This window comes from Nerophis ophidion, linkage group LG09, assembly GCF_033978795.1.
Source record: "Nerophis ophidion isolate RoL-2023_Sa linkage group LG09, RoL_Noph_v1.0, whole genome shotgun sequence".
NCBI lineage: Eukaryota > Metazoa > Chordata > Actinopteri > Syngnathiformes > Syngnathidae > Nerophis > Nerophis ophidion.
Window position 1 is genome coordinate 9,575,699 of NC_084619.1, and position 27,755 is coordinate 9,603,453.

Consider the following 27,755-nt stretch of genomic DNA (forward strand, 5'->3'; position numbering starts at 1 on the left):
GAGTTCGGAAATCAGTTAAAAAAACTATTTGGTCTTTTTTCTGCAACATCAAGGTATATATTGACGCTTATATAGGTCTGGTGATAATGTTCCCCTTTAAATGTCAGGGGCCCTCGACCAAAGTAGAGATTGCCTAAAATTGTCTCCATTGTGCATAGCTTATCTGTGACTTCTTTTTTCTTTCCATACGGAGCATTTTTCAGCAAAAGCTGATAATAAAGTCGGTAGCACAAAAGTATCCGCGATAGAGATGCGCGGTTTGCGGTCACAACCACGGAGTCCGCGGATAAACCGCAGGTCGGGCGGGTGACATGACGAAAAATTTGATTGTAAATAGATTCGGGCGGGTGGCGGTTGAACCACTTGGAAATATTTGATATACATAGTTCAGGAATCGGCAACCTTTACTACTCAAAGGGCCATTTTTGACCCGTGTCACTAAGTAAAGAATACAACAGGAGCCGCAAACATTCTCGCGAATATCTGCTGGTGGTCACCTAGTTATCAAGAATTAGGGCGTGCTATGAATCTTTTCCCTTTGACGTCTTCTACAACATGTAGAAACTGCGTGCCAGTCCAGCAACACGTTAAATGTGGCTTCCACACGACTGAGAGGCATCCTGGGTGACACAGAGTACACTGATGGTTGTGATAAAAACAATTTTAACACTCTTACTAATATGCGCCACGCTGTGAAGCCACACCAAACAAGAATGACAAAACACATTTCGGGAGAACATCCTCACAGTAACACAACATAAACGCAACACAACAAATACCCAGAATCCTTTTTCATCCATGACTCTTCCTGACTATTTTATACACCCCACCCCTCCGTGCGTAGGTAAGGTGGGCGGGGTTGGGGGCGCGGGGGTGTAAAATATATTCAGGAAGAGTCATGGATGCAAAGGATCCTGGGTATTTGTTGTGTTGCATTTATGTTGTGTTACTGTGAGGATGTTCTCCCGAAATGTGTTTGTCATTCTTGTTTGGTGTGGCTTCACAGCTTGTCGCATATTAGTAAGAGTGTTAAAATTGTTTATATCACATCCATCAGTGTACTCTGTGTCACCCAGTATGCCTTTCAATCTTGTACATGTTGCTGGACTGGCGGTTTGTCCATGTTGTTGAAGGTGTCAAAGGCAATGGCTTCATAGCACTCCCTTATTCTCGTTACCTGGATAAGCACCAGCAAACAGTCGCGAGAATGTTTGCGGCTCCCATTGTCTTCTATGCTCTGTGAAACGGGTCAAACTAGATCTATGAGTGGTAAAGGCTGCTGACCCCTGATATATAATAACGGGCGGGTGGCGGACGGTTGCGGTGTTGATAAAATGTTGGTTCGGGTGGATGTCGACCTTAGTGATGCGGTTGTGGATGACATAATTGCTTATCCGCGCATCTCTAATCCGCGTGCCTATTTGATTTCAGCATTTAAAGTCAGATAATGGAGGAAGTGTCTATACAGCACATCTGCAGTTAATTGAAAGGTCCAGGGCGCACTAAAGTCATGAGGAAAAGGGGTAATTAAAAGCCTCCCCAAGCATGTGTTTATGTACGCGCACCGAGGTGATGCCGTCCCGCATGGCTGAGAAGTAATTATACACTTGACGTGAGATAAAGACTTCCGCTCCCTGTCGCCAGCTAGTCAATTTTGTCGGATACCATCGCTAACGGATTCTCTAGACCACGTTTGCGGCGTACCGGCCTCCACTAACCGTGGCGGCGATCCCTGACCATCATTGTGGCCCTGTAAACACCTTGGATCTAGATCTTCCTTTGGGGCAAAGATCTAATCTACTTTAGCACCTGATGTTCCTGGACCATTCCCGAAAGACCCGTTACTCACCCTAGGTCTGTCAGAATACGAGACTGCGGGGCAGACATAATGAAGAGAGTGGAAAATTGAACACGGGAGCTCATAGGACATCATTAAACCTTTTTTTTTTTTTCTACAAGGGAATCTCTGCTACCAGGCTGTTAGGAATCCGCAATGGTGGTCTCCATTGGGCTTCCCAGGTCTCGGTGGGTTTGAACCGCTTGGATAAAACTGACAAGGCTGGTTCCTCAGCAGCAAGTCTTGCTGAAGACTTCTTTGCTACGGTCGCTTCGCCTAATTTGGTTAATTTAGTAGGATGTTGAACAACATTTTAATTGGGCGAACGCACACAGTTGTTAGTGGATTAAAAGATATCTCTGTTGAATATGTAGATGTTAAAGAAAGAAAATGCAGAAAGGGATGCAAGCGTTGAAGTAAGAACCATTCCTTTCAAAGAGTCCTTTAAAGCAGTGGTCCCCAACCTTTTCCCCAATGCTTTTCTTTGTCATGAAAAAGGGACGTTTTTGTCATGAAAAAGGGAGGGTTTTGTGGTTGGTGCACACATTGTAAGTGTATATTGTGTTTTTTATGTTGATTTAATTACAAAAAATATATATATATATAAATAAAGATTTTTTTTTTTTCTTTGTCATGAAAAAGGGACGTTTTTGTCATGAAAAAGGGAGGGTTTTGTGGTTGGTGCACACATTGTAATTTTATGTTGATTTAATTACAAAAAATATATATCTATATAAATAAAAAATTTTTATTTTTTTTTCTTTGTCATGAAAAAGGGACGTTGTTGTCATTAAAAAGGGAGGGTTTTGTGGTTGGTGCACAAATTGTAATTTTATGTTGATTTAATTAAAAAATATATATATATAAATAAAGATTTTTTATTTTTTTTTGTCATGAAAAAGGGAGGGTTTTGTGGTTGGTGCACAAATTGTAATTTTATGTTGATTTAATAAAAAAAAATATATATATAAATAAAGATATATATTTATTTTTTTTTTTGTCATGAAAAAGGGAGGGTTTTGTGGTTGGTGCACAAATTGTAATTTTATGTTAATTTAATAAAAAAATATATATATATATCAATAAAGATTTTTTATTTTTTATTTTTTTCTTTGTCATGAAAAAGGGAGGGTTTTGTGGTTGGTGCACAAATTGTAATTTTATGTTGACTTAATAAGAAAAATATATATCTATATATATATATAAATAAAGATTATTATTTTTTCTTTGTCATGAAAAAGGGAGGGTTTTGTGGTTGGTGCACAAATTGTAAGTGTATATTGTGTTTTTTATGTTGATTTAATAAAAAAATATATATATATAAATAAAGATATATATTTATTTTTTTTTTTGTCATGAAAAAGGGAGGGTTTTGTGGTTGGTGCACAAATTGTAATTTTATGTTAATTTAATAAAAAAATATATATATATATCAATAAAGATTTTTTATTTTTTATTTTTTTCTTTGTCATGAAAAAGGGAGGGTTTTGTGGTTGGTGCACAAATTGTAATTTTATGTTGACTTAATAAGAAAAATATATATCTATATATATATATAAATAAAGATTATTATTTTTTCTTTGTCATGAAAAAGGGAGGGTTTTGTTGTTGGTGCACAAATTGTAAGTGTATATTGTGTTTTTTATGTTGATTTAATAAAAAAAAAAATATATATAAATAAAGATTTTTAATTTTTTTTCTTTGTCATAAAAAAGGGAGGGTTTTGTCATGAAAAAGGGAGGGTTTTGTGGTTGGTGCACAAATTGTAATTTTATGTTGATTTAATTAAAAAAAATATATATATAAATAAAGATTTTTTTTTTCTTTGTCATGAAAAAGGGACGTTTTTGTCAGGAAAAACGGAGGGTTTTGTGGTTGGTGCACAAATTGTAATTTTATGTTGATTTAATAAAAAAAATATATATATAAATAAAGGTTGTTTTTTTCTTTGTCATGAAAAAGGGACGTTTTTGTCAGGAAAAAGGGAGGGTTTTGTGGTTGGTGCACAAATTGTAATTTTATGTTGATTTAATAAAAAAATATATATATATAAATAAAGATTTTTTTTTTAATTTTTTTTTCTTTGTCATGAAAAAGGGAGGGTTTTGTGGTTGGTGTATATTGTGTTTTTTATGTTGATTTAATTACAAAAAATATATATATATATAAATAAAGATTTTTTATTTTTTTTGGTTTGTCATGAAAAAGGGACGTTTTTGTCATGAAAAGGGGAGGGTTTTGTGGTCGGAGCACAAATTGTAATTTTATGTTGATTTAATAAAAATAAAAAAAATATATATATAAATAAAGATATTTTTTTTTTTCTTTGTCATGAAAAAGGGACGTTTTTGTCATGAAAAATGGAGGGTTTTGTGGTTGGTGTACAAACTGTAGGTGTATATTGTGTTTTTTATGTTGATTTAATAAAAAAAAAATATATATATATATATAAATAAAGTTTTTTTTTTTTTTTTTTTTTTTATAAAAATGAATCAAAAATTCTTCTGCGGCCCGGTGGTTGGGGACCACTGCTTTAAAGGACTGGCTTGTTGTTTTCAACATTCAACACATAGGATTTCAGCAGGATCTACCCCAGTCTGCTGACATGCTAGCAGAGTAGTCGATTTTTTTTAAAAAAGCTTTTATAATTGTAAAGGACAATGTTTTATCAACTGATTGAATAAATGTACATTTGTTTTAACTATTAAACAAACCAAAAATATGACTTATTTTATCTTTGTGAAAACATTGGACACAGTGTGTTGTCAAACTTATGAGATGTGATGCAAGTGTAAGCCACTGTGACACTATTGTTCTTTTTTATTATTTTTTCTATAAATGTCTAATGATAATGTCAATAAGGGATTTTTAATCACTGCTATGCTGAAATTATAACTAATATTGATACTGTTGTTGATCATTTTTGTCACAACTGGGTTTGTATTAAAGTTGTTTCTTTGATGCAGAGAATGATTTGCACGGGCGAGACGTGACTGTGAGTAGATCGTTGTTTATTTAAACACTATAATAAAAAATAAACAAACTACGGGTGCTCACAAGGAGGTACAGACACTTGGCTATGAACAAACAAAAGACTAGCATAAATGCTGCAAACTACAAACATGAAACAAAAACACTTGCTCGATAGGCATGAATAATAATGAACTATAAACAAAACTAGCACAATGGCATGAATACAAAAACTTGATCATCACCATATTGTTATTTTTGTTCCATTTTTATATCGCTCTGCGGTTTGACATGCTTAGTTCCTGTTTTGTTCGTTTCCATGGTCATTCATTAGTTTCAGCTGCTACTCTCTTTTCCAGCACACCTGTCTTTACTAATCACCACCTTTTATAAGCCAGCCTTTTCTGTTCACTCATTGTCGGATCTTAGTTTGTTCACATACTTTTGTCTATGACTTGTCTCTCACTCTCGATTTCGCTCGCTCTCACGCTAAGCTTTATTTTATTCCTAGCTTTCACACTAGTTGTTTTGTGTTTCCCTTTGTGTGCCTTTGTGCCAAATGTTTGTGTTTTGGTTAGTTTGACCTAGCTTTTCATGCTAGCGCTTTTATTTGCCTTTTCTATTTGTACCAGTGTTTTTGTTCATAGCTCCTTTCGTTTAATAAATCCCTTAGTTCTTACCTTTTTGCTGTGTTCTTGCTGACGCATCCACGGAGGACCGAATCCGGCATTACAATGCCACACAAGCCTAACACACGGCATGGAACTATGGACGAGGGCATGAAGGAGGTGCAACATGGGTATTCAACACAGTCCAGTAGGTAAAGAAGCCAGGCCGAGGAAAAGAAAACAAATGACTTAAATACTGCTGTGGTAATTAGAACCAGGTGTGAGAGGCTGTGGATCGGGGCGTGACTAAGGGGACCAGGTGGAAACTAATGGGTTGGCATGGAAACAAACAAACAAAACCAGGAAGTGCAAAACGTGAAGCGAGAGTCCAAAAACAAAACAAAACATGATTGTGGCAGGGGGCGTGGTCCGCGGGTTCCCTGCGGGCGGGGTGTGTGCAGAAATCGGTCATGAAGCAGCTGACAGGTGAGTGGATAATCTCAGCTGGAACGAGTTATCTAATCACCTGTTCCTATATTAGCCGCGCGGGAGACCGTGACGGAGGAGGACGGACGACACGGAGAGGAGCGTGCTGAAAAGCCAGATCCGAGAAGGACTCGAGAAGAGTATTGCAAATACGGGCTGCAAAGCCTAAATGATTCCATCCATCCATCCATCTTCTTCCGCTTATCCGAGGTCGGGTCGCGGGGGCAACAGCCTAAGCAGGGAAACCCAGACTTCCCTTTCCCCAGCCACTTCGTCTAACTCTTCCCGGGGGATCCCGAGGCGTTCCCAGGCCAGCCGGGAGACATAGTCTTCCCAACGTGTCCTGGGTCTTCCCCGTGGCCTCCTACCGGTTGGACGTGCCCTAAACACCTCCCTGGGGAGGCGTTCGGGTGGCATCCTAAATGATTATTGTGTGTAAAGATTAAAAATTGTAAACCGCTGTGTAAAGTGAGCGGAAAAGTCACTGATCCAGAAGACGCAGGTACGAGACCTGCTATAAAGACCAAAAATAAACCTGATTTACAGGCATGACACTTTTGGTTCGTTCTGTGTCGTGTTTGTGTTTCTCCTCTCAATTGCTCATGATTATTGCAGTTCTAAGTGTTGCTGGGTCAGGTTTGGTTTTGGAATTGGATTGCATTGTTATGGTATTACTGTGTAGTGGTTTGTTGGATTGATAAAAAAAAAAAGTGAAGTGAATTGTGAAGTGACTTATATTTATATAGCGCTTTTCTCTAGTGACTCAAAGCGCTTTACATAGTGAAACCCAATATCTAAGTTACATTTACACCAGTGTGGGTGGCACTGGGAGCAGGTGGGTAAAGTGCCTTGCCCAAGGACACAACGGCAGTGACTAGAATGGCGGGAGCGGGAATCGAACCTGCAACCCTCAAGTTGCTGGCACGGCCGCTCTACCAACCGAGCTACGCCGCCCCAAAAGCGATTTTGTTTTTAAAAAATTCCGAATCGAACAACGTATTCGAATCGATTTTTTGCCCCACATCCTTAATTAATGCCATCATTTTTTTGGGTGAATAATCACATTAATTAACTGGTTAATTGTGATTGGCCTTAAAAAAACACATTTGGTTACGTCCTGAAAAGGAGCCATGACGACAAATAACACCAGGTAGGACATTGCCTGAAATGTTTGTTCGCCCGGGCTTCACGGTGGAAGAGGGGTTAGTGCGTCTGCCTCACAATACGAAGTTCCTGCAGTCCTGGGTTCAAATCCAGGCTCGGGATCTTTCTGTGTGGAGTTTGCATGTTCTCCCCGTGACTGCGTGGGTTCCCTCTGGCTTCCTCCCACTTCCAAAGACATGCACCTGGGGATAGGTTGATTGGCAACACTAAATGGTCCCTAGTGTGTGAATGTTGTCTGTCTATCTGTGTTGGCCCTGCGATGAGGTGGCGACTTGTCCAGGGTGTACCCCGCCTTCTGCCCGATTGTAGCTGAGATAGGCGCCAGCGCCCCCCACGACCCCGAAAGGGAATAAGCGGTAGAAAATGGGGATAGGTTGATTGGCAACACTAAATTGGCCCTAGTGTGTGAATGTGAGTGTGAATGTTGTCTGTCTATCTGTGTTGGCCCTGCGATGAGGTGGCGACTTGTCCAGGGTGTACACCGCCTTCCGCCCGATTGTAGCTGAGATAGGCGCCAGCGCCCCCCGCGACCCCGAAAGGGAATAAGCGGTAGAAAATGGATGGATGGATTGTCCGCCCAGGCTGCATCTAAAATAACCCCGAGGAGGAGACAGTGTCATAATAGATGTGTGAAACTTCCTGCATCCACAGCACACTTTTTAATCACGCTTTTGCTGTTTTTGCATGCAGTCTCCGATGAAGATGAAGTCCTCGGGCGTGGTGGACGGAGGCTTGTTCACAGAGAGTTATTGCAACATCTGCAACGCCCAGCTCATTTCTGAGTCTCAGCGCACGGCACACTATGAGGTGAGTGTTCTTATCATTCCTGGCTGTTTCTTCTTCGTGCCTCATTTGCAAGCCGAGCGAATAAAACAAAAAGGAACGCACGGACAAAACTGGAAAAAAAAAAAAAATGTTGCTTTGGCAGGCAAATTTTGGTATCGAGCTTATTTGTCCAGACAAACAGTTCTCATCCATTATCCATAGACTTAATGCAGCATGGTAATGGTTGGCAATGGTGCACAAACAAGCATAGACACTATTTGTTTTAATGGGCTCTACCTCTCAGCAGACTCCCTAAGAGTAATCCAATGAATGGCCATTAAATAATCATCCCCGTGCTATATTTAAACATACGTACACACACATGCATGCATGCGTTGGGGGTCTTTCTTGATTACAAGGCACAATTGGGATTAACAAGGAAACTAATCAGAACAAGCACTTATCTGCAAGAGAGCGAGCCAGGACAACGGCGGCGTGCGTGTGTAGCGACGACACCAGGGGCGCTCACACTTTTCACTTGACCAAGTCGAGGAGATCTACCTCATTCCTGTTTATAATTTATATTTATTTATTTATGAAAGAGACATTTTTGTTAGCAAGTTAATGGTGTTTAATGATAATACAAGCATGTTTAACACACATAGATTCCTTTCTTTCATGAAGACAAGAATATAAGTTGGTGTATTACCTGATTCTGATGACTTGCATTGATTGGAATTAGACAGTGGTGCTGATAACGTCCACATTTTCAAATGGAGGAAGAAAAAAAAGCCCTCCTTTCTGTCCAATACCACATGAAAGTGGTTGGATTTGGCATCTCATTTGTCCAACTTGCACACTCGTTTTTAAACACTTTGTTATGAGAGTAGCATATGTGTGTGGCCCTTTAATGTCTGGCAGCAGGTGAGTGACGTCAGTGACTGTGCGGGTGGGCAAGCAAGTGAGAAAGCGGTCGCTGAGGGCGGGGCAGAAATACATTGGCATCAAACTCCGTAGCTTGCTAGCTTGTGCACGCTAGCTTTCTGAGACTCTTATTTTGTTAGCACAGGCAGGATGAAACAGGTCTTTTATGGTGAAGACAGGAACTGTGCAGTCGGTCTTTGGAGTTTTGACAGTAGAAATAAAATGTGTTTCTCTGCGTCCGCCCTGTTAGTGATTTTTTTTCTTAAATATGAGCTCGCAGCAGCCAGCGTCATCTCACAAGATCCTCGGGTGCCGAGAATGTCAAACAACTGACAAAAGTGAAGTCTTGGTATGATTGATGATTGCTCATTTTTATGTCTATTTTTTAATGCCTGGCTTGAGATCGACCGACACACCCTCCGAGATCAACCAGTCGATCGCGATCTGGACTACACTAATTGGATGAGCCAAAACGCACAACCTTGGAATATGTCGACAAATAGACCAACCATCAGTCATGTGGACGTTGTACTGATCCGTTGTGGTGAAGAAGGAGCTGAGCCGGAAGGCAAAGCTCTCAATTTACCGGTCGATCTACGTTCCCATCCTCACCTATGGTCATGAGCTTTGGGTCATGACCGAAAGGATAAGATCACGGGTACAAGCGGCCGAAATGAGTTTGGGGCTCTCCCTTAGAGATAGGGTGAGAAGCTCTGCCATCCGGGAGGAACTCAAAGTAAAGCCGCTGCTCCTTCACATCGAGAGGAGCCAGATGAGGTGGTTCGGGCATCTGGTCAGGATGCCACCCGAACGCCTCCCTAGGGAGGTGTTTAGGGCACGTCCAACCGGTAGGAGGCCACGGGGAAGACCCAGGACACGTTGGGAAGACTATGTCTCCCGGCTGGCCTGGGAACGCCTCTGGATCCCCCGGGAAGAGCTAGACGAAGTGGCTGGGGAGAGGGAAGTCTGGGTTTCCCTGCTTTTAGGCTGTTGCCCCCGCGACCCGACCTCGGATAAGCGGAAGAAGATGGATGGATGGATGGATAGACCAACCGACGGCAGTCCATCCATGTCATACCACATGGAAAAGTTTACCACAGGAGTTTGTGTTGGACTTTTGAGGCCTACTGAAAGCCACTACTACCCACCACGCAGTCTGATAGTTTATATATCAATGATGAAATATTAACATTGCAACACAGTTTAATTTACTAAATTGCAATTTTAAATTTCCCGGGAGTTTCGTCGTGTAATGATGACGTGTACGCAAGACGTCACGGGTTTTTAGGAAGTATGAGCGCTACGCACACACACAGCTAAATGTTGTCTGCTTTAACTGTTACGTTGTGGACGCATCGTGGATGCGCGAGGAGTTTCACCTCTCGATGCTAAGGACAGGAGCAGGCAGGAATGGAGGTAGGAGCAGGTTTTAATATCAATAACCAAAGTGACACTTGTACGAACGGAAATATAAAATAAAAATGTATAAAAAATAACTTAAAAACTTGTTGAAAAATAAACAAGTGATTCAATCGTAAATAAAGATTTCTACACATAGAAGTAATCATCAACATTGACAAAAAAATAAATCTTTAACATCAATATGAATGGAACATGTCCACCAAAAATCTAGCTGTCAACACTGAATATTGCATTGTTGCATTTATTTTCGCAGTTTATGAACTTACATTCATATTTTGTTGAAATATTATTCAATAAATAGATTTATTATAGATTTTGGAAATGTTGCTATTTTTAAAATATTTTAAAAAAATCTCACCTACCCCTTGGCATACCTTCAAGTACCCCCATTTGAGAACCACTGCACTAGGCCACTGAGTAGGATTTTGATATGATATGATGTCGGTCCATCTTTTGCAGCTATTACAGCTTCAACTCTTCTGGTAAGGCTGTCCACAAGGTTGCGGAGTGTGTTTATAGGAATTTTTGACCATAATTCCGAAAAAAAGCATTGGTGAGGTCACGCACTGATGTTGGTCAAGAAGGCCTGGCTCTCAGTCTGCAATCCAATTCATCCCAAAGGTTTTCTTTCGGGTTCAGGTCAGGACTCTGTGCAGGCCAGTCAAGTTCATCCACACCAGACAGTGTCATCCAGGTCTTTATGCACCTTGCTTTGTGCACTGACTGGTGCACAGTCAATGAGCTCCTGAGAGTGACCAATTCCTTCATAATTGTTTGTAGAAACAGTCTCCATGCCTAAGTGCTTGATTTTATACACCTGTGGCTCGGACAAGTGATTAGGACACCTGATTCTGGTCATTTGGATGTGTGCCCAAATACTTTTGGTAGTATAGTGTATTTCCTGAGTTAATAAACATAACAAACATTTCTTATACAAAGATTAAAGACTTTGTGACGATAAACAAATATCGATGTAATCATTGTGGTGTCGACTAGATTCGCTATTATACTTGGTATCAATACAGTGGATGTTAGTTTCTCCCAATTTTCCACCCTGACAACAATATTGGGGGCGTGCCTTAAAGACACTGCCTTTAGTGTCCTCTACATCCTGTCGTCACGTCCGCTTTTCCTCCATACTTACAACGTGCTGGCCCAGTCACGCAATATATGCGGCGTTTACACACACACACAAGTGAATGCAAGGCATACTTGGTCAACAGCCATACAGGTCACACTGAGGGTGGCCGTATAAACAACTTTAACACGGTTAAAAATACGCGCCACACTATGAACCCACACCAAACAAGAATGACAAACACATTTCGGGAGAACATCCGCACCGTAACACAACATAAACACAACAGAACAAATACCCAGAACCCCGTGCAGCACTTCCGGGGCGCTACAATATACACCTCCTCCATCTCCAGAATTTGGAGGTCTCAAGGTTGGCAAGTACGGGGTCAACATTTGTGCCAGATGTGATATCATTTCCCCTTATGGTGTTGGCGAGTTCTGCCGTCATGGAAAATGGACAGATGTGACCTTCAGTTTCGGAGTGCCAGAATCAAATCATGTCGCTCATTCAATTAGAAAGATGTCCTCAATGACAAAGAAGAGCAACAGCTTGCCTCAGTCTTCTTGTGTTTGAGGTCCTTAACATGTTGGAAAACCTCAATGAACCACAACTCCCTCGTGACGGGTCGGACGGATGGATGGATACTGTATTTTTCGGACTGTAAGTCGCAGATTTTTTCATATACTCCGGAGCGACTTATGTGTGAAATTATTAACACATCACTGTAAAATATCAAATAATATTATTTATGTCTGTGAACGGCTTCCTGCCGTCATCTTGTGGGTTGCATGGACCATCAAGGAAGGACATCTTGCTGAGCAGGTTTGACTCGCTTTATTTTACAATAACAGCTTTGTCTTTTCTTCGGATCGCTTTTCAGCTGCTCCTCTCCTGCTCGCTCCTCTCTCGCCTTCAGTCGGACGCGTCTTTGTCGCTGTATTCGGCTCGCTCTCAGTCGTTTTCGCTCATCTGGTACAGCTGCATCTGCTGTGGACACGCCAACTCATCAATCAATCAATCAATGTTTATTTATATAGCCCTAAATCACAAATGTCTCATAGGGCTGTACAAACCACTATGACTACGACATCCTCGGAAGAACCCACACAAGGGCAAGGAAAACTCACACCCAGTGGGACGCCAGTGACAATGATGACTATGAGAAACCTTGGAGAGGACCTCAAATGTGGGCAACCCCCCCCCCCCCCCCCCTCTAGGGGACCGAAAGCAATGGATGTCGAGCGGGTCTAACATGATACTGTGAAAGTTCAATCCATAGTGGCTCCAACACAGCCGCGAGAGTTCAGTTCAAAGCGGATCCAAGACAGCAGCGAGAGTCCCATCCAGAGGAAACCATCCCAAGCGGAGGCAGATCAGCAGCGTAGAGATGTCCCCAACCGATACACAGGCGAGCGGTCCATCCTGGGTCCCGACGAGCGGTCCATCCTGGGTCTCGACTCTGGACAGCCAGTACTTCATCCATAGTCATCAGACCGGACCCCCTCCAAAAGGGAGGGGGGGACAGAGGAGAAAAAGAAAAGAAGCGGCAGATCAACTGGTCTAAAAAGTAGGTCTATTTAAAGGCTAGAGTATACAGATGAGTTTTAAGGTGAGACTTAAATGCTTCTACTGAGGTGGCATCTCGAACTGTTACCGGGAGGGCATTCCAGAGTACTGGAGCCCGAAATGAAAACGCTCTATAGCCCGCAGACTTTTTTTGGGCTTTAGGAATCACTAATAAGCCGGAGTCTTTTGAACGCAGATTTCTTGCCGGGACATATGGTACAATACAATCGGCAAGATAGGATGGAGCTAGACCGTGTAGTATTTTATACGTAAGTAGTAAAACCTTAAAGTCACATCTTAAGTGCACAGGAAGCCAGTGCAGGTGAGCCAGTACAGGCGTAATGTGATCAAACTTTCTTGTGAACTCCTTCCTCCTTGATCGCTCCTCCTTCTCCACTTTTATACAGCCAGAGGAGAAATGTCAATTGTGTCCCGGTGTGTGGCCCACGCACCTGAATTAGATTGCGGCGGCGTCACTTCCAGCACTCCCCGCCTCTCCGTTCCGCCGCATTCTCCGCCTCCTTGCCGCCATCTTGGGCAGGGCACGCTGCAGCCCTGCCCCGCCGTCGGCCCGTCGGCTACGCCTTTCCACAATCTCATTCGCGGAAGAGACTAAGAAAATGTCAGCAATTGTCACACGCACGTCAGCCAATAAGAATTCGGCGGGGGAGGGTCATGGACGAAGTGCATTGTGGGCAGAGGTGGGTAGAGTAGCCATAAATTGTACTCAAGTAAGAGTACTGTTACTTTAGAGATTTATTACTCAAGTAAAAGTAAGGAGTAGTCACCCAAATATTTACTTGAGTAAAAGTAAAAAGTACGTTGTGAAAAAACTACTCAAGTACTGAGTAACTGATGAGTAACCTGTTTACGGCAACAAATAATGCACAAAAACATAAAAATAGCAACGAGCAAATTCAGAGCCAGGAATATCTCTTAAGCAACTAAAACAATATTATATATTAAATAATAGTACATTAAAATAACATTTAAAAAAATGGCACATTGAGCCACAATAACTTAACAGCACCATAGCCTCAGTAGGCATTGATTTGATTGATTGATTGATTGATTGATTGATTGAAACTTGTATTAGTAGATTGCACAGTACAGTACATATTCCCTACAATTGACCACTAAATGGTAACACCCCAATAAGTTTTCCAACGTTTATCAATTACTTAATAAATGACCAAGTCGAGGTGATCTACCTCATATATACATACACACATATATATATATATATATATATATATATATATATATATATATATATATATATATATATATATATATATATATATATATATATATATATACATATATACATACATTTATATATACAGTATATAATTTATATCTATTTATATTGCCGTTTTTGTTCACATGTTGAAGGTGTTTTAATGAATATACATGCATGTTTAACACATAGATTCCTATCTTTCATGAATACAAGACTATAAGTTGGTGTATTACCTGATTCTGATGACTTGCATTGATTGGAATCAGACGTCCACGTTTTCAAATGGAGGAGAAAAAAAGTTCCTCTTTTCTGTCTAATACCACATGAAAGTCGTTGGTTTTTGGCATCTTATTAGTCCAGCTTCCATATTCGTTTTTATACACTTTACAAGAAACACATTGGCGGCAAACTCCGTACCTTGCTAGCTTGTTTGCGCTGGCTTTCGGAGACTCTTATTTTGTTAGCGCAGTCGCGATGGAGCGGCGCTTTTATTGTGAAGACAGGAACTGTGCGATCAGTCTTTAGGCCTTTGACGGGAAGTACGGTTGAAATAAAAAGTGTCTTTTTTCCTTTACACTTTGATTGATTGATTGAAACTTTTATTAGTAGATTGCACAGTACAGTACATATTCTGTACAATTGACCACTAAATGGTAACACCCCAATAAGTTTTTCAACTTGTTTAAGTCGGGTCATGTGACCGCCTGGCTCTGTTTGATTGGTCCAACATCACCAGTGACTGCATGTGATTGGTGAAAACGCAGGCATGCGTGAATCCTACTTTGAAGCTCTGTCATTAACCAAAACAAACATTAACAGATCGGAAAAAAAAAAATAGCGAGTAGCGAGCTGAATGTAGATAAATGGAACGGAGTAAAAGTAGCGTTTCTACTCTATAAATATACTCAAGTAAAAGTAAAAGTATGTTGCATAAAAACTACTCATAGAAGTACAATTTATCCCAAAAGTTACTCAAGTAAATGTAGCGCGTTACTACCCACCTCTGATTGTGGGCCATGGAATGCTAACTGCTATATGCTACTGCCCGAGCTATTAAAATGGACCATTTCATCGTTGGCGGTAACTTATAAAAACTGAGAAGTTCTGAACAAAAATGGCACCGAAAAGGAAATCATGTACTGCAGATTACAAGCTGGACGTAGTGAAATAGGCAGCAGAAAACGACAACAGGAAGCGGCGCATACCCGAGGGTCCACTGGTTCAAATCCCACCTAGAACCAACCTCGTCACGTCCGTTGTGTCCTGAGCAAGACACTTCACCCTTGCTCCTGATGGGTGCTGGTTGGCGCCTTGCATGGCAGCTCCCTCCATCAGTGTGTGAATGTGTGTGTGAATGGGTAAATGTGGAAGTAGTGTCAAAGCGCTTTGAGTACCTTGAAGGTAGAAAAGCGCTATACAAGTACAAACCCATTTATCATTTATTTATACCTTTGGAGTTGGCAGAGTTGTTTAGAAGCGACATCGAGGAAGAAGCCGCGTGCGTCCCCGCCCTGCAGCAGCCGCCAGTTGCAATCATCACACCTGACGGTAATGAAGGAGCTGCCTTTATAAGCCTGAACAACCTGGCATGCCGGCGCCGGAGTATAGTCTTCTGTTCGAGTACAAACAAGCCACGTCCTTCTTCATGTTATCCTGCTCTCGCTGTGTTTGCCCATCCCTGTTTTCTTGTGTCGTCCCCGCAGTACCCTCCGTCGTCTTTTAAGTGAGCTGTGCGTCTTACCTTTTTTTTCCTGGATCTCCCTCTGGACTCTGACTGCCTACCTCAATCCTAGACTCCCCCCCGCTTGGACACGGATTTTGTTACTTCGCCCTGCCCTACGGACTTCCGTGTTATTTCGCTCTCCACAACATTGGTAACACACACTCAGCTAATCACACACATAGCCTCACACCACATACACCATGGGTGTCAAACTTTGGCCCGCCGTGTAATTTAATTTGGCCCTTGAGGCAATATCAAATTAACATTACACATGGCCCGCCGTTATTACACAGCAGCGGTGCCGCTGTAACCAGGGGCTCCGCTAGGAATTTTGGGCCCCATGAAAATAATCTCTTTACAGGGCCCCCAACACATAATTTCATCATCATTAGGGGCCTTTCTGGGCCCCCCTCCATCATGGGCACCTAGAAATCTGTCTCCTTCACCCCCCCTTTTCCGCGCCCCTGGCTGTAACACCGCACTTTCTCACACTTGCCAATCCTCCCGAAGTTCAGTGCCCCTCCCGAAAATCTCCCGGGGCAAGCAAGCATTCCCCTGATTTTCACCCGGACAACAATATTGAGGCCTTTAGCATTCTCTACAACCTGTCGTCACATCCGCATTTCCTCATTACAAACAGCGTGCAGGCCCACTCGCATAATATATGCGGCTATTACACACACATGACTGAATGCAAGGCATACTTGGTCAACAGCCATACAGGTTACACTGAGAGTGGCCGTATAAACAACTTTAACACTGTTACAAATACGCGCCACACTGTGAACTCACACCAAACAAGAATGACAAACACATTTCAGGAGAACATCTGCACGGTAACATAACATAAACACAACCGAACAAATAACCAGAACCCCATGCAGCACTAACTCTTTCGGGACGCTACAATATATTTTGATATATACCTCGGAAGGCTGCAAATAGAAAAGAGGCATTAAATTTGGATTTAAATTTAAATTCTTGTTCAATGTTCAATGAAAAACTTGTTTGGGTCCCTATTAAAAGGTTAATTTGTTCAACTTTGGCCCGCGGCTTTGTTTAATTTTAAATTTTGGCCCACTCTGTATTGAGTTTGACACCCCTGACATACACTTTTGGATCTCGTCCACACTCCATTTCCTTAGTTTATTTTTTATTGCTTGATTTTATATATATGTATATATACATAAAATAAATCTTTGGACATTAGTGCCACCTGGTGTCAGTCTGCCGTCATCTCCCCCTTAGTAACCACAACAGATTTATCGATAAGGAGTGACAGATTGTTTGGTAAACGTATAACATGTTATATATGTTATAGTTTTTTTGAATGACTCTTACCATAATATGTTACGTTAACATACCAGGCACCTTCTCAGTTGGTTATTTACGCCTCATATAACGTACACTTATTCAGCCTGTTGTTCCATCCATCCATCCATCTTCTTCCGCTTATCTGAGGTCGGGTCGCGGGGGCAGAGGCCTAAGCAGGGAAGCCCAGGCTTCCCTCTCCCCCAGCCACTTCGTCTAACTCTTCCCGGGGGATCCCGAGGCGTTCCCAGGCCCAGCCGGGAGACATAGTCTTCCCAACGTGTCCTGGGTCTTCCCCGTGCCCTCCTACCGGTTGGACGTGCCCTAAACACCTCCCTCGGGAGGCGTTCGGGTGGCATCCTGACCAGATGCCCGAACCACCTCATCTGGCTCCTCTCGATGTGAAGGAGCAGCGGCTTTACTTTGAGTTCCTCCCGGATGGCAGAGCTTCTCACCCTATCTCTAAGGGAGAGCCCCGCCACACGGCGGAGGAAACTCATTTCGGCCGCTTGTACCCGTGATCTTATCCTTTCGGTCATGACCCAAAGCTCATGACCATAGGTGAGGATGGGAACGTAGATCGACCGGTAAATTGAGAGCTTTGCCTTCCGGCTCAGCTCCTTCTTCACCACAACGGATCGGTACAACGTCCGCATTACTGAAGACGCCGCACCGACCCGCCTGTCGATCTCACGATCCACTCTTCCCTCACTCGTGAACAAGACTCCTAGGTACTTGAACTCCTCCACTTGGGGCCGGGTCTCCTCCCCAACCCGGAGATGGCACTCCCCCCTTTTCCGGGAGAGAACCATGGACTCTGATTTGGAGGTGCTGATTCTCATTCCGGCCGCTTCACACTCGGCTGCGAACCGATCCAGTGAGAGCTGAAAATCCCGGCCAGATGAAGCCAACAGGACCACATCGTCTGCAAAAAGCAGAGACGTAATCCTGCGGCCACCAAACTGGAACCCCTCAATGCCTTGGCTGCGCCTAGAAATTCTGTCCATAAAAGTTATGAACAGAATCGGTGACAAAGGACAGCCTTGGCAGAGTCCAACCCTCACTGGAAATGTGTTCGACTTACTGCCAGCAATGCGGACCAAGCTCTGGCACTGATCGTACAGGGAGCGGACCGCCACAATTAGACAGTCCGATACCCCATACTCTCTGAGCACTCCCCACAGGACTTCCCGAGGGACACGGTCGAATGCCTTCTCCAAGTCCACAAAGCACATGTAGACTGGTTGGGCAAACTCCCATGCACCCTCAAGAACCCTGCCGAGAGTATAGAGCTGGTCCACAGTTCCACGACCAGGACGAAAACCACACTGGTCCTCCTGAATCCGAGGTTCGACTATCCGACGTAGCCTCCTCTCCAGTACACCTGAATAAACCTTACCGGGAAGGCTGAGGAGTGTGATCCCACGATAGTTGGAACACACCCTCCGGTCCCCCTTCTGTTGTTCGCTATTCTTTATTTATTTTAAATTGCCTTTCAAATGTCTATTCTTGGTGGTGGATTTTATCAAATAAATTTCCCCCAAAAATGCGACTTATACTCCAGTGCGACTTATATATGTTTTTTTCCTTGTGCGACGTATTCTTCGGAGCGATTTATAATCCGAAAAATACGGTATGTAGATGGAACTTTATGGTCATAGTGATTAAAAATATATATATATTTTTTTTAATCATATCTATCAGAACAGTTGCAGGGAGAAAATAATGTGAACACTCACTACGTTTCCATGTTCTAAATGAGTCTGATTTCACACCTACTTGTGAAGCATAATTGTCCAAAACCTTTTAGAGCAGGCGTATCAAACTCGTTTTCATTAAGGGCCACTTCGCAGCTATGGTTGCCCTCAGAGGGCCACTTTTAACAGTAACTAATATACGGTATGAATATAAATGTGTATATATAAAACACGTGTATAATTGTCTGTCGTTTTTTTACGTAGGCGGCACAAAACCAAATCTTTAGATTGTACTGTAAAAAAAAAATCTGGCAGCTCAGTTTCCACTAATTTATCGTGATATTTGCAAAACATTTTTATAAAACATTTTTTTTTACAGCAAATAAGATAAAATAAAATCCATCCATCTGTCAAACATGGACTTGGACGTGGATTGTTTCAACGACGCAAAGGATAGTTGGCACGAGCGAGACGTGAATATGAGTACATATTTTATTTTTCACACTATAACTAAAAAAAAAGGGAACCAAAGGGCGCTCACAAGGAGGTACAAACACTAGGCTATGAAAAAACAAAAGACTAGTAAAAAGGCTACAAACTATAAACATGAACAAAAACACTTGCGCTGTGGCATGAACAACAAAACTTACGTGGCGTGGACAAAACGAACAGCAAAGCATGGCATGAAGCATATGAGGAATATGGGGATGTATAAAGTTGCCAGGCCGACTACCTGGTAACTGTGGCTTAAATAATAACTATGAAAGTTAACAACAGGTGTGAGAGCTGAGGACAGGGGCGTGACTTGAGGGCAAGGTGAAAATCAACGAGTTGGCATGGAGACAAGAGAAACAAGGAAGTGCAAAAGCGGGATACAAGTGTCCAAAAATCTCCTGATGATTGAGGGAACCCCTCATGAAACAGATCTGTAGAGATGAAGTAGTCTTGTGATTTTTTTCCCACACCTACATATATATATATATATATATATATATATATATATACACATACATATATATATATATATATATAGCCCGGCCCCCAGCCAAATTGTTTTAACGCAATGCGGCCCTGGAGTCAAAAGGTTTAGGGACCCCTGGTCTATTGTCAGAGTTATTTGTTGTTGACGAACCCCAAGATGCAGAGACGGAGGCCGGCATAGAATATGAAAACATGATTTAATTAAAACTAAACAAGAACAAACAAAAAGCACGCACCTGGGCGGAATAACAAACTAAGGGAGCTAGCACTGGAAGCTAGAAAACAAAAAGGAACTTTAGTATGGAAGCTAGTGGATAGCAAACAAAAAAACTGGAAATAACTAATGCTAACAGAAACAGCTTACCGCTACGTCGACCAGGACAAAATGTAGCATGACAGGTAGTAGCTGTAACAAAACGACACGACAGGTAGCACGACAAGAGTGACATGTGGCAACGACAATACAATGATCCAGCAACTGACAGAAGACAAAGCAGGTACAAATAAGAGCAGGCTGATTGGTAACAGGTGTGGCCAGGTTCCAATCAACCGCAGCTGAGGAGGAACACAGTACTCAGGGAACAAGACAGGAAGCTGACAAAATAAGAGCACTAGACAAGAGATACCAAACACAGAGGAAACAGACAAATGCAGAGGAAAACACTGAAACATAGACAAACTGTCAGGGGAAAGCCTGACATCTATGGTCCTAAAAGACCTTACTGGAATGTGAAGGGTGTACTCCCTTTTTGTAACGGGGAACAGTCAGAATGAAAGATACAGTTGGAGTCCAATGCCATCCCCCAGGGTACAATCAGCACTAATGAACCCCGTAGGGCGATTTACAGGTTTTCTCTAAAACCGCACTGTGCTCTAAATGGTCTTCTCCCATAGTATTGATATTCTTAGTTTATTTAGCTATATTTATGCTTGAAAAAGCTCAGTTTCGGACCCCCAAAAATATACAAAATGCTTGTGTTCTTAAAATATCCCAAAGAAAATCTGTGGCGTGGTGAAGCCGCAGTATTTAGTAGTTCCAATTTCTATGGACAACGGAAATGCAAGAGTTAAACTCGAGTGGTGGATAAAAACAGGGCTCTAGGTAGACGCACCAAAAGAAAAATCGCAATTGATCTCTTTATAGTAAGTCAATTGTAATATAGCCAAAGTGCCCTTACTGTTATTGCGGTCAATGTTGTTGGTGCCATTAGATGGAATAAACAAATATGTCCTTGACTTCCTTCAGTTGTAGTCTGGAAGATATTTTTACACACTGTCCTCCGCATCTTGTCCGTCATGATTTTGACCAACAGCGAAGGAAGCGAGACAAGCACGGTCCATTAATATTGGGCTCTGAGCTCTGAGGGTCACTGCAGCGTAACCATGGTGACACAAGGCCCCGCCCCGTCCCATTAGCCATCAACTACGGGACTGTTCAAACGCACGCAGTAGGGCCTGGTCTACTAAGATGCTAAATAAAAAATTGCACGTACTATTAGTGGCCATGTTGAGGGTGTTCTGCTAATTGATAATTGATGCAAAAGTGATGCACACCGCCATATTTAGAAGAGGTTTCTGCATGCACGAAGACCGCCATCCATGGTTGTTTGCTGTGTTGGGGACTCTTTAGCGTGCTAAAGTTGCGCTCCACAATGTTTTTTGTTCAAATGTAAACCACATGAAAACAAGATTGGTGTCATTTATTGGGTCCAGACGGCATAAGAGCTAAATGCATTTGTCCATCCTGCATGACGTACCATTTGTCACACCCATGTTTTTGTCATGTTTGGTTTTATTTTTTGGACACTTGTTTCCTGCTTTTGCACTTCCTTGTTGGCTTTGTTTCCATGCCAACTGATTAATTGTCACGCCCCTGTCCTCAGCCCTCACACCTGTTTGTAACGATCATGTTCATTATTTAAACCTGTAGTTGCCAGGTGGTCAGCCTGGCAACTTTACATATTCCTCAACCCGATTCATGCCAAGCCATGCTGTTTATTCCCTCCTGCTCATGTCAAGTAAGCTTTTTGGTTTAGTTATGTCACAGTTGTTTAGTTTTTCTACCGCCATTGTGCGCGCCATTTGTTTGCCTTTTGTTGTAGTTTGTTAGTGTTAGTAATACATAAATATGTACTCACATTCACGTCTCGCTCATGCCAATTTTCCTTTGCGTTGGAAAAAACAAATTATCCCATAGTCCAAGTCCTGACACCATTCAGCCACAGTTCTTTTCATTCATGATTTTCCATTACTTTTACAAAACATTTGACTGAATTTCCATCATCCCAAAAAAAACATATATACATATATACATACATATATATACATACATACGTATAAATATATAAATATATAAATATATAGCTCGGTTGGTAGAGTGGCCGTGCCAACAACCTGAGGGTTGCAGGTTCGATTCCCGCTTCCGCCATCCTAGTCACTGCCATTGTGTCCTTGGGCAAGGCGCTTTACCCACCTGCTCCCAGTGCCACCTACACTGGTTTAAATGTAACTTAGATATTGGGTTTCACTATGTAAAGCACTTTGAGTCACTAGAGAAAAGCGCTATATAAATATAATTCACTTCACTTCACTTTTTCTGACAATATATATAAATATATATCTTCAGAATTATATATATATATATATATATATATATATATATATATATATATATATATATATATATATATATATATATATAATTTTTTGGGGGGGTGGCATAGCTCGGTTGGTAGAGTGGCCGTGCCAGCAACTTGAGGGTTGCGGGTTCCCTTCCCGCTTCCGCCATCCTAGTCACTGCCATTGTGTCCTTGGGCAAGGCACTTTAGCCACCTGCTCCCAGTGCCACCCACACTGGTTTAAATGTAACTTAGATATTGGGTTTCACTATGTAAAGCACTTTGATTCACTAGAGAAAAGCGCTATATAAATATAATTCACTTTTTCTGACGATATATATATCTTCAGAATTATATATATATATATATATATATACATATATATATATATATATATATATATATATATATATATATACATATATATAGGGACGGCGTGGCGCAGTGGAAGAGTGGCCGTGCGCAACCCGAGGGTCCCTGGTTCAATTCCCACCTAGTACCAACCTCGTCACGTCCGTTGTGTCCTGAGCAAGACACTTCACCCTTGCTCCTGATGTGTGCTGGTTGGCGCCTTGCATGGCAGCTCCCTCCATCAGTGTGTGAATGTGTGTGTGAATGGGTAAATGTGGAAGTAGTGTCAAAGCGCTTTGAGTACCTTGAAGGTAGAAAAGCGCTATACAAGTACAACCCATTTATTTATTTACATATATATTCAAGGTTTCTGTGGTTTATCCGTTATACAGTGCTCAACTCCGGGGTAGTGCGGAATATACGTTAGGTCAGGAAAAAACACAGAGACTATTTAATCCCTACAAGCCTGTTTCGCAAAAGATGCGAAACAGGCTGTCTCAGCAACAATCGGACGAAAGGCGGCATACACCCTGGACAAGTCGCCACCTCATTGCAGAACTTTAATGATCCACAAGGGAAATTGTTCCACACAGTAGCTCAGTTACAAATGATGGAAAAAAAGGAATGGACAATTCAGGTATAAAATAAGACTAAAAGCAATATAAAATATAACATTCATACGTAATATTTACATAATAAGTGTACAGTATAGGATATATGCTGATATATTATATCCTATATTGTGGCATGTTCAGATAATCTGCATATATTCTGCAGGAAAATATTCTATTTTGCTCATTTAGCAAACCGACTTCTTTGGTGCACGTGCCGAGTAAAAAAATAAATAAATAAATAAACTTTAGTAGATCGAGCCCCTGGCGTAGAAACACTCGGACAAGTTTGAGCAAAAAGGCATTAAAGTAGTCTGACAAGTGAAGGCAGTGGCCTCACTATCCCGAGGGTGGCTGCAGAGGATTCAATCAATGCAATGGAGCAGCAGGAACAATGTCTTGTCGAAGGCGTCCATTCTCTTGCTTTATATCCTGTTCTACCGCGTTTTAAGAGCTATCTAAAAACACTAAATCATTGTCTCTATAAGGTTTTTTTTTCAGGAATTGTTTTTAATTCAATCTCCACTTCCATGCCAAGACGGACGCTCTTTGCATGTTTTATGTGACGGAGGTCCGGTCAATGCGATGGAACGCTCCGCTCAGAAGGAGATAGTCGTGTCAACCTTGCACACAAAACACATGCAATCATTTTATTTTCGCCCGTAGCCCCCCTCCCCGCACGATGTTCATTGTCCTGCATTAAAGTGACACTTCACAGCTTCAAGGACAACTCAATGTCATTTCGCATAAAGCCTCCGGTGCATTTCTGCTTGGAATGTTCCAGAATGCAAATGAAAGACGAGGAAGGTAGGCCGCAGTTATGTTCCGCGCAAAAAAATAATAAGAGGTGGAAACGCTGAAATGTGACTGAACACCCGTTGATAAGAAATCACAGGGTTGGCATGCAACAGTTCACACTTACGGCCGCGTTTGAATCGCCAATTAACCTCAACAATTTAATTAACCTCTGAGAGGAAGCAAATTTACTCCACACAGATTTCCACCTTCTTGCTGTGGAGCGCATTAAAACAAACAACACTTTTGTAGTTTGGAAATATGGTTGGAAAAAACGGAGTCGTGTATTGTGTTTCCGCATTGTTACTTGCCAAGATTGGCCATTTTATTCATAAAAATGTTAAAAAATAAATAAATAAAAAGGTTAAAGACACTAAAAGCCTACTGAAATGCGATTTTCTTATTTAAACGGGGATAGCAGGTCCATTCTATGTGTCATACTTGATCATTTCGTGATATTGCCATATTTTTGCTGAAAGGATTTAGTAGAGAACAACCACGATAAAGTTTGCAACTTTTGGTCGCTATTAAAAAAGCCTTGCCTGTACCGAAAGTAGCAGACGATGACGTCACGGGTGTGAGGGCTCCTCCCATCCTCACATTGTTTATAATGTGAGCCTCCAGCAGCAAGAGCTATTCGGACCGAGAAAGCGACAATTTCCCCATTAATTTGAGCGAGGATGAAAGATTTGTGGATGAAGAAATTTAGAGTGAAGGACTAAAAAAAAAAAAGGCGATTGCATCACTGGATCGGTTCGCAGCCGAGTTTGAAGCGACCGGAATGAGAATCAGCACCTACAAGTCCGAGTCCATGGTTCTCGCCCGGAAAAGGGTGGAATGCCATCTCCGGGTTGGCGAGGAGACCCTGCCCCAAGTGGAGGAGTTCAAGTACCTAGGAGTCTTGTTCACGAGTGAGGAAGAGTGGATCGTGAGATCGACAGGCGGATCGGTGCGGCGTCTTCAGTAATGCGGACGTTGTACCGATCCGTTGTGGTGAAGAAGGAGCTGAGCCGGAAGGCAAAGCTCTCAATTTACCGGTCGATCTACGTTCCCATCCTCACCTATGGTCATGAGCTTTGGGTCATGACCAAAAGGATAAGATCACGGGTACAAGCGGCCGAAATGAGTTTCCTCCGCCGTGTGGCGGGGCTCTCCCTTAGAGATAGGGTGAGAAGCTCTGCCATCCGGGAGGAACTCAAAGTAAAGCTGCTGCTCCTCCACATCGAGAGGAACCAGATGAGTTGGTTCGGGCATCTGGTCAGGATGCCACCCGAAAACCTCCCTAGGGAGGTGTTTAGTGCACGTCCAACCGGTAGGAGGCCACGGGGAAGACCCAGGACACGTTGGGAAGACTATGGCCTGGGAACGCCTCGGGATCCCCCGAGAAGAGCTAGACGAAGTGGCTGGAGAGAGGGAAGTCTGGGTTTCCCTGCTTAGGCTGTTGCCCCCGCGACCCGACCTCGGATAAGCGGAAGATGATGATGATGATGATGCATTGGGAGCGATTCAGATGTTTTTAGACACATTTACTAGGATAATTCTGGGAAATCCCTTATCTTTCTATTGTGTTGCTAGTGTTTTAGTGAGTTAAATAGTACCTGAAGGGTGTGTCCACGGGTGTGTTGACGCCAGTCTCTGAGAGAAGTCACGAAGCTGCAGCAGGACGGAAGCTCCGCTGATCTCCAGTAAGAGGCGACTTTTTACCACAATTTTCTCACCGAAACCTGCCGGTTGACAAGTGGTCGGGAACCATGTTCGCTTGACCGCTCTGATCCATAGTAAAGCTTCACCTCCGAGAATTTTAAACAAGGAAACACTATGTGTTTGTGTGGCTAAAGGCTAAAAGCTTCCCACCTCCATCTTTCTACTTTGTCTTCTCCATTATTAATTGAAAAAATTGCAAAAGATTCAGCAACACAGATGTCCAAAATACTGTGTAATTATGCGATGAAAAGAGACGACTTTTAGCCACAAGTGGTGCTGGGCTAAAATGTCCCCTCCAAACAATAACGTCACAAACACGCGTCATCATTCCGCGACGTTTTCAACAGGAAACTCCGCGGGAAATGTAAAATTGTAATTTAGTAAACTAAAAAGGCCGTATTGGCATGTGTTGCAATGTTAATATTTCATCATTGATATATAAACTATCAGACTGCGTGGTCGCTAGTAGTGGGTTTCAGTAGGTCTTTAAAACAACGTTTCTTATACATACTGTACATCCATCCAGCCATTTTCTACCGCTTGTCCCTTTTGGGGTCGCGGGAGGGGGTCGCTGGAGTCTATATCAGCGGCATTCGGGCCGAAGGCGATGTACACCCTGGACAATTCGCCACCTCATCGCATTGCCAACACAGATAGACAGACAACTGTCCCTGGTGGTCTAGTGGTTAGGATTCGACGCTCTCACCGCCGTGGCCCGGGTTCGATTCCCGGTCAGGGAACTCACTTTTTACCATGAATTGATTAACGTGGACCCCGACTTAAACAAATTGAAAAACTTATTAGGGTGTTACCATTTAGTGGTCAATTGTACGGAATATGTACTGAACTGTGCAATCTACTAATAAAAGTATCAATCAATCACACTCACATTCACACACTAGAGCCAATTTAGTTGTCCTTTAAAATTGACTTCGAAACATCCATCCCTCCATCTTCTTCGCTTATCTAAGGTCGGGTCGCGGGGGCAGCAGCCTAAGCAGGGAAGCCCGGACTTCCGTCTCCCCAGCCGCTTCATCCAGCTCCTCCCGGGGGATCTCGAGGCGTTTCCAGGCCAGCCAGGAGAGCTAGTCTTCCCAACCGGTTGGACGTGCCCGAAACCTCCATAGTGAAATTATTAACATTTCTCCTGAAATTGTATAAAAGAGACGAAGGAGGAGGAAAAACAGGGAGAAGGATTTGGAGAGTATGCGGCACCTGCAGCGCAAGAGCGACAGGGAGAAGACGCGGTGGCCATGTACTGTTTGCCTGTGTATCGGCTGGGGACATCTCTGCGCTGCTGATCCGCCTCCGCTTGGGATGGTTTCCTGCTGGCTCCGCTGTGAACGGGACTCTCGCTGCTGTGTTGGATCCGCTTTGGACTGGACTCTCGCGACTGTGTTGGATCCATTATGGATTGAACTTTCACAGTATTATGTTAGACCCGCTCGACATCCATTGCTTTCCTCCTCTCCAAGGTTCTCATAGTCATCATTGTCACCGACGTCCCACTGGGTCATTATTGTCACGTAAGTAAACATTGATTGATTGATTGAAGACGCCGACGACAAAAGCGACCTAAGAGCGAGCAGCAGAGGAGGAGCTGAAAAGCAACCCGGCAAAAGACTTGATTTATGGAAAGAATAAAAGAGTCAAACCAGCTCGAGCAACATGTCCTTCCTGAATGGTCCATGCAACCCGCACCACGACGGCAGGAGTCCGTCACAGCCACTTTAGGGTTTGCTTCGATTTTCTCTCTGGCCCTCTCCAAATCTAAACATTGGAACTATTTAACTGGCCTCAACAAAATTGAGAAGATCTTGGGTTTGGGGGAACCTGCTGTCGTGATGAAGCGATTGTTGCTGGACACACGACGGACTCTTGGGAGAAGAAGGAGGGCC

General features: G+C 42.6%; 1 protein-coding gene and 1 non-coding gene across 3 annotated transcripts in view; both read left to right on the forward strand.

Moving 5' to 3' along the window:
- Window positions 1-27,755, forward strand: part of zgc:171482 (zinc finger protein) — a 323,915-nt gene that overhangs the window by 132,723 nt on the left and 163,437 nt on the right. For both annotated transcript variants that reach the window (XM_061910222.1, XM_061910221.1), the window contains exon 2: window positions 7,756-7,872. In XM_061910222.1, coding sequence (XP_061766206.1) covers window positions 7,762-7,872 — 111 coding nt within the window. In that variant the 5' untranslated portion in view covers window positions 7,756-7,761. The remainder of the gene's footprint in view (window positions 1-7,755; window positions 7,873-27,755) is intronic.
- Window positions 26,526-26,597, forward strand: trnae-cuc (transfer RNA glutamic acid (anticodon CUC)). The gene has a single exon. It is a non-coding gene; the product is annotated as a tRNA-Glu (tRNA).